The sequence below is a fragment of the Engraulis encrasicolus genome, chromosome 9 (assembly GCF_034702125.1).
Source record: "Engraulis encrasicolus isolate BLACKSEA-1 chromosome 9, IST_EnEncr_1.0, whole genome shotgun sequence".
NCBI lineage: Eukaryota > Metazoa > Chordata > Actinopteri > Clupeiformes > Engraulidae > Engraulis > Engraulis encrasicolus.
Genome location: NC_085865.1, coordinates 1,245,443 through 1,253,227, shown reverse-complemented (window position 1 = coordinate 1,253,227; position 7,785 = coordinate 1,245,443). Strand labels below are relative to the sequence as shown.

The window sequence follows — 7,785 nt, the reverse complement described above, 5'->3', positions numbered from 1 at the left end:
CAGTTCAGGTGGTTAAAATGCCAAACAAAAGCCGTTTTAAATACAATACATCTAATGGCCATATTAACAGCTAGCTTAGCAACTGTCAGCCAAACCCATTCAAACTCTACAGGACATTAGCGAACCCTGTTTTAGAAGCTAGCTAGCCACACTACTTGTACTATATACTGTATCAACAAAGAGGCTTCTTGCTATTAATTTAAAAAGTTGTGGCGTAATTAGACATGGATGATAGCATACAAGAGTCTCTCTTTATTCATGTTTTACAGTTGAGGTGGTTAAATGAAACAAAAGCCATTTTTAAATACAATAGATAGCCTATCTAATTAACAGCTAGCTTAGCAACTGTCAGCCAAACCCATTCAAACTCTACAGGACATTAGCGAACCCTTTTTTAATGAGCTAGCTGCCACACTACAAAAGAACAAAGAGGCTTCTTTGCTACTACCACACTACAAACATATCATTTCCATGATGGCCTTTTATGGAAATTTCTAATTGATTTTTTGGAAGTTGTACTACTGAAATAAAAAACAGTTTCTCTTCTCCCTGTCAAGTAAACTCCAGTGATTTCCTGCCAAGTCATCTGCATCGTGTTTTTCGTTTTCCTTCAAACCTCCGCGGTAGGGTAGAAGAATAGAACACAACTGACCTATCAGGGCTGAGTTCCCCCCGGACTGCCGTAAGCGCATTGACCAATCACCGTCTTCAAGCATAGCTCAGCTCACGGACATTTCAGCCTGGGAGAAACATGCGTGTACTGCAGCCAGGGGTCGTTTTGTCGCTGCACAGGGGGGCGCTGTGGCTCATTCTCTGTGCAGAACCCCCGCGAACGCGCGACTCTAAACCCCCCTTTAGGGGACAGCAGCAATGTAGGGAACGTTCACCCAGTCTAAGATTAGGAGCGCAAAGAATTCCCCCGTGCAACATAACAAAGGGTGGTAGCCTATACCAGTGTTTCCCAACCAGGGGTACGTGTACCACTAGGGGTACGCGAGCACACTGCAGGGGGTACTTGGAAAAATGAAATTTTAACAAATGTATGGAGCTTAGTTACATTGGGATGGAGAAAGCGATATAGAACTTGACTTAAGGGGTAGGCCTACTCATGGCACAACGAAAAGACATGGGGGTACACAAGACAAAAAAGGTTGGGAAACACTGGCCTATACCATGTTATACAGGACAAGGTGGAGCTGGGGGGGGGGGGGTAGCCTATACCATGTTATACAGAACAAGGTGGGGGGGGGTAGCCTATACCATGTTATACAGGACAAGGTGGAGCTGGGGGGGTTGGTGGGTAGCCTATACCATGTTATACAGGACAAGGTGGAGCTGGGGGGGTGGTGTGCTGTAAAGAAGCAAGCAGCTGGAGTTGAGGAAAAAAAAAACATTTGAAAAGCAACACATTTTTTCTAGATTTAGTTGGGGATGTTATTGACCTTGCTGTTGTCATTGGAAGGGTGGATCCTGTATTTGGATCTTAAGGGTGTGTGTGTGTGTGTGTGTGTGTGTGTGTGTGTGTGTGTGTGTGTGTGTGTGTGTGTGTCAGGGCTTGACAAAGGCTGTGAATACTTTTGTAAATATGATTTCTTTGTTTTTTTATTTTTAGAAATTTTCAAAACTGTCAAGACAACTTGTTTTTCACATGGTCATAATGTAATAATTTGTGTAGGATTTTGATAACAGAGATTCATTTGTAGCATTTGGAATAAGGCTGTAAGATAATAAAATGTGAAAAAAGTGAAGCGCTGTGAATACTTTCCGGATTGACTGTATGATGACGCAACAGTTTGGAAACACACATGTCTGTGTAACCTTTATGAAATCCTATATGTGGTGTTTTTTTGCCTAAGCCTACACCCATCACCCATTTCCATCTTCCATAAGGCAAGTTAATACCCCAACATCATGATTCACCAGAGAGCCCTACTGCTTATTTCGCGTCTCCGACAGCACAAGATTGCGCAGCCGGAGACAGCAGATCTTTTTAACCTCACTGATTGCGCACTCCCTCTCCTGACTGAGGTCGTTCCCAGAGCGCTCGGCCAGCTGCCGCAGAATACCCGCTTTGTCGCTCATTTTGGCGCATATGACAAACGGGAAGCCAAAGCGCTTCTTGTAGTCTGCGTTGAGCTGGTGCATCCGTGTGGTCTCCGCGGGACTGAGGGATGCCATGCCGGTGTCCTGTCTAAATGAGCGACCCATCGAGATGTGATTCTCTTCGCTACTGAGCATGCGCACGCATGCGCACACCCTCGCGGTGGTTTTCGCGGGTGATTGCCCATCGAATTGTGAGACCGCAAGTTACGATAGGATCCCCTGAGACTGTCAACTTTAGTGACTCAAACTGTAGCGCAAGTTACGATAGGATCCCTGTTTAGTGACTCAAACTGTAGCCTATGTCCTCCTGAGGTTACCACCAGTCATCCATAGTCTAAAACTAGTTAGCTTACAGCCTGTCCACCGACTGTCATGGACTGAAAGTTACGATACCGGTAGGCCTATATCCCCCGGGGGGGAAACGGGAAATAGCGTGGATCATCCAGCAGATCATTGGAAAATCTGCGAAATAGCGTGGCCTCGTACATTTGCTACTTTGTTGCCTAACCGTAATCGCTCACACACTCAGCCTCGAACATTGCAACATCGATCAGAAAAGACTATTTATGTAGAGGAGGCGTTCTCATTGCAAAATGGAAAAAATCGCCACCTGATTGAGCTGTCAAAATGACCCTCCACCCTTTTCACTCAAGAATTTGAATCGACTGCATTGTAAACTGCCTCAACATGGTAAAGAAATGCACTGGTGGGGATGTTATGAAAATATGATTCCGGTCATTAAAAGACAGACATCTGCCAAAACAAAGCCACAATACGTTATCTGCTATCTGGGAATATCTAAACCGCGCTATCGCCACATGATTTCATGTAGCAATTTGCCTTGCGAGCCCACGTCGCATTGAAACCAAACCAACAGCAAAATGACTGCATTAAACAAGCCGTAGCCAGGCCCTGATCCCAAACACTTTCTCCAATATTTGCGCAAACTCAACTCAGTCTCTTTCATATGGCACTATTCTTAACTTGCTCAAACGAGAGGCTCACTGTTGTCAGCAGCCGCATGTTCTTATTAAACTCCGTGAACGATTCCACACACCTGTCCGTGAAATAGCCTAAACAAAGTGGTTATTAAAACAGTCCTACGTGGACCGATTGAAACGCCTTCCGCGGAAAGTCAAGGTCGCTCATTTAGATGAGGCATCGCAAATCGATAGAACACCACTATCGAATAGAGCGACCGGTCGCTCATCTCGACGAGGCAACACATCTCGACAGAACACCGGCCTGGCTCTGTTCATCTTGGGACTCGCGGCTCAACGTCCCCCTCTGGAGGTCCCGGCCCGCCAGGTCAGGGAGGCATCTGAGAATTCCCTCCTTACCTGCTCACATGACATACATTACAAGTTTTTGGTCACACGACAGATGACATATTGTGGAAGTCCTTCTGCATGCATCTGGTTATAACTTTTACGCCTATTTTGGCATTTTCGTGTTGGCCATAATCTTAAATAGGCTATTTGATACAAACTGAAAGGAAAAGTAGGCCTAAACGTAGGTCTATAATGCATTGCATCGTTCATGGTTATTGTTACAAACGAAGTAAAACTCGTACCTGATTCGGGGAGCTTGTCTATGAAATCAGAGATGTGGGCTTCCAGCTCAGACAAGTTGGAGAATGGGCGGTGTGACCACACCGCGGCAGCCATCAGAGGACCTCTCTCGACAACATTTCCAAAAGTATCCACAAAATCTTCGTAGCAAAGAGAGTTGACTGTGCTTATGTCCATGGTTAAGACGAAGTGTAAAAAGTGGTGCTGTGTGATGCACCCGAAAAATGATTGTATTGAATGGGAGCTGGATCAGGTATACAACAAGCACCGCAGGCTGTCCGGTCAGAACAGTATGAAGATGTCCAATGAAGTCAGACACACACAGATGGGAATGCAAACCGTGAAACCCGTGGTTTTACTATAAAAGTAAAATAGAAAATACAAAGACATAAGAGACATATACTTAATAATAATAATGCAACAAGCAAAATACACATACAGAGTATATACAATATAATATACAATATATACAATAAGGAAACTGGGGATAGCTGCCTACAGCAGCTATCTTACCAAGGGGGAGGGGGAACATGAGGGTGACTGCCTACAGCAGACATCCTAAGCAGGGGGAATGAGGAGGGAACATGACACAGCTACCTACAGTAGCTGTGTGGACTGGGGCATGGATATGTGCCTGCCTACAGCAGACACACAGAGCATGCATTAAACTGACATTAGAGATGTAAGCGCTACTCCACCACAGTAGCACATTACTGAACTAGTGTTGCACCGATACCATTTTTTGGCCCCGATACTGATACCTGGCTGTGCAGTATCGGCCGATACCGATACCATACCGATACCGATACCACCCTATTTGAAATGTATATGAAGGGCTGTAGTGCATACTACTTGGATGTAAAATCATTGCATGACTTTGTCAGGCTGCTGCCTACCCTTGTGAAACAGGAAAAAGACTAATACAAAGTGAATCCAGCAAAACATTTTATACTTTTTAAATACCTCTATGAAATAACTAATTTCAAGGCTGTTTAAGTGTCATACAAGCACCTGTAAATGGTATCGGTGCCCTATTTGTTGGTACTCACCGATACCGATACCACCATTTTAGTGCCGATCCACCGATACAGGTATCGGTATCGGTGCAACACTATACTGAACCAATGCACTCTCTGGTAGAACCGCGACACAGAGAAATGAGTAGATATACTATGCAGCCACTAGACAATGCAAACTGTACAGTAAACACAATACAATACAGACATGACATAACAGTAACAACATAGCAGTTAACGCACTCTCACAGACGCACGGCAAAAGTACATGAGTGGACGCTGGGATCCTGAAACGTCCAAGATGAAGAGAAAGAGAGTTGGATCCCAAGTTAACTGTGCATGGAGTCCCCGTCCGATGAGTGGTCTGACTAGTGACCTCTTGTCCTGGCCCTATATGCTCCCAGCAGCACAGCAGGGTGCCGAGCCAGGGGGAGTGCAACGAGAGTGTAGAGGTCAGGCAGAGGAGAGCAGTAGAGGGAGGGGGAGACAGGTAGCCCACCAACAACCCGGGGGATGGGCAGCTTGCTAAGAACAGGGAGGAGAGGCCTGACTGTTGAGGGCTCAGGGAGCTCAGGGCTCACAATTCTTAACACGAAACTCAAGTGAGCTGGCGGTGAGAAAATATGTAGGCTTCTCCCCACAGACCCAGCTCTACAGGTTTTATCAGAGAGAGAAGAGAGAGAGAGGTTCCGTTGGCCCATTGTTTCCGGGTTCTATTATTGCAAGGGATAGGGGGGGAAAATCCCCCTTTAGGCAGACCTAGGCAGACCTAAGGACTGTTCTAGTCAATTGGGGGTTTGGGGTTCCGAATTTTGTCGGAAGCAAAAGTGTGCCGCGGTGCTGTCGGAGCCAGTGTGCGGCCGGCCTAAGCCAGAGCTGGGCCAGAGCTCACAGGCCTCAGCAGGCAGAGCAGGCAGGAGAGGCCCCGAGGGTCACCGCCCACCTTACCTGCGGGGGCAGGTAACCAAATGATGCATCAGCGCGGTTCAATGTATGGATTTGTGCAACGTCGCTGGAGAACAAACACCACAAAAACAAACAATTGAATCAGTGCCAAAAGCAAATTCAGAGACGACTACAACTCATAACTAAGCACAAGTCCATATTAAGTTGTGGCTTCAGAATAAAAGGCCCTTTTTGCATTCATTCTTATTTTCCATTACACCATGCTGAACAACATAAACAAATAGCTCCTTTGTCTGTTTTTTTTATTTATTTTTTGTTTTTTGTTTTATGAAATATTCTACCAATGTTAATGTGTATGTTGATAAGATTCCACCATTGTGTTTTTACTTCTGTTACATTCTGAACATGCTCTGATTTCATATCCTTCTTTAACAGAGAGACTGCGTAAGAGTTTTTTCCCTCAAGCCAATAACTATTTTTAATTATTTTTTATTTTATTTTATTTTATTATTTTTATTTTTTACCATCCAACACAGCACAGAGCAGTTGCAATCCCCATTTCACTGCCAATTGTGCTTGCACAAGGAAGCACGTGACAAATAAAAATCTTGAATCTTGAATCTTGAACTCAGGAAGTATGTTGTATAGAGTGGCTGAGTGGAAGAGGATGGAGTTCTGTGCTTGAATGCTGTATATTTTCAGGGCTGATAGTATTCAGGCTCCATGCCTGATTTCAGGCTTGACAGAGTTTGTAAAAATAAAAACATTGATAATAAGGTTATTCTTATCTCAGAAAAGTGTTACAGGTTTTGGGTTTTCTTGTACTATCAGGCTTGGATAATGGTCATACACAGGCTATTGAATGTTTGAATAATGTGTCAAAATAGGCCTACGTTACGTCACTATGCAGTATCTTGTCGTCGTCATTAGAGCAGAGAAAAAAGTTCAGGCTCAGGAATTTTTTTCACTATCACCCCTGTAGTTCTCTGTAGCGAAGGGGGAAGAGCTGCCCCACTGGGACTCAAACCCAGACCTTCTGGGGTACCAATCTGAGACTCTGACCGCTACACCAAAGAGCCAGGCTTGTTGGTGTAAAAGTCAGAGTGCACCCACAACCCTACTGATGCCCACTCCATCACACTGCCTACCCTTTTCAGGTCCCCCAAAACCAGCGTTATCCATCCTGAGGTCCCCCAAACCAGGGTTATTCTGGGTAGGGCCCGACCGATATGTTTTTTTTTTCAGGGCCGATACCGATACCGATATTTATGGAATGGAAGGCCAATAACTGATATGTGCAACCGATATATAGAAATATTGTTCATAATAAAATTTTATGAAATATAAATTATTATTATTAATATGTATACACATATATTTAGTTATAAAAATGAACTCTCATGGACTCAAAGTGGGGAGAGCAGAATAGAAGATGCATTCAGAACGAAACGGCTGCAAAATTGGTTGTGAAAGTTATACAAACTTATCGGTGGAAATTTATTGAAAGTATGGCCGATACCGATATCCCAAAAATGCTAAATATCGGCCCGATATATCGGTGGGGGCGATATATCGGTCGGGCCTTAATTTTGGGGTCCCCCACACCAGGGTTATCCATCCTGGGGTCCCTTAACCAGCGTTACCCTGGGGAACCAAGGGTCCGCCACCAGGGTTATGAAAGCGAAAGCCCAACTGGGAAACTCCAACTCCCATTGTCATTGTGACACAGCACTCCACAGCACACTGCACACAATGAAATTGCATTTACGCCTCACCCCTGCAAGGGGGCTGCCCCTGATGGCGCCCAAAAGGGAGAAGTGCGGTGGGACGGTACCATGCTCAGGATACCTTAGTCATGGAGAAGGATGGGGGTGAGCACTGGATAATTACTCCCCCCACCAACCTGGCCGCGTTGGGGAGTCCAACCGGCAACCTTTGGGCTACAAGTCTGAGGCCCTAACCACTTAGCCATGACTGACCCCGCTTATCCTGGGGTACCAGGAGTTCCTCACATGGCTGTCACAGCTAGGTGTGCTACCACCACAGGCCTCACAGCAAGCCACCCCACCTCTGACATGTAGTGAAGAGGAGTTACGATGCCTCGTGGGATACACTACATCTACTGCATGAAAGAGGTGAGAAATAAACATCCTTTACCACAACAGTAATAATCACACATACAATACAGT

General features: G+C 45.2%; 1 protein-coding gene across 1 annotated transcript; it reads right to left on the bottom strand.

Annotated features, from left to right (window-relative positions):
* Positions 1–1,929: 1,929 nt before the first annotated feature.
* On the bottom strand, positions 1,930–3,851 carry LOC134456069 (2-oxo-4-hydroxy-4-carboxy-5-ureidoimidazoline decarboxylase-like). Its single transcript, XM_063207503.1, has 3 exons — positions 3,677–3,851; positions 3,343–3,443; positions 1,930–2,187 (listed from the first exon to the last, which is right to left on the bottom strand). The coding sequence occupies exons 1-3, from the start codon at positions 3,849–3,851 to the stop codon at positions 1,930–1,932; spliced, it is 534 nt and encodes a 177-aa protein (XP_063063573.1).
* Between the last annotated feature and the right edge of the window lie 3,934 nt (positions 3,852–7,785).

Coding starts and splice junctions, on each gene's coding strand:
- LOC134456069 (XM_063207503.1), bottom strand. CDS start 3,851: ATGGACATAAGCACAGTCAACTCTCTTTGCTACGAAGATTTTGTGGAT. Junction 3,444..3,676: donor AGACAAGCTCCCCGAATCAG/GTACGAGTTTTA, acceptor TCATGTGAGCAG/GTAAGGAGGGAATTCTCAGA. Junction 2,188..3,342: donor ATGAACAGAGCCAGGCCGGT/GTTCTGTCGAGA, acceptor TCATTTAGACAG/GACACCGGCATGGCATCCCT.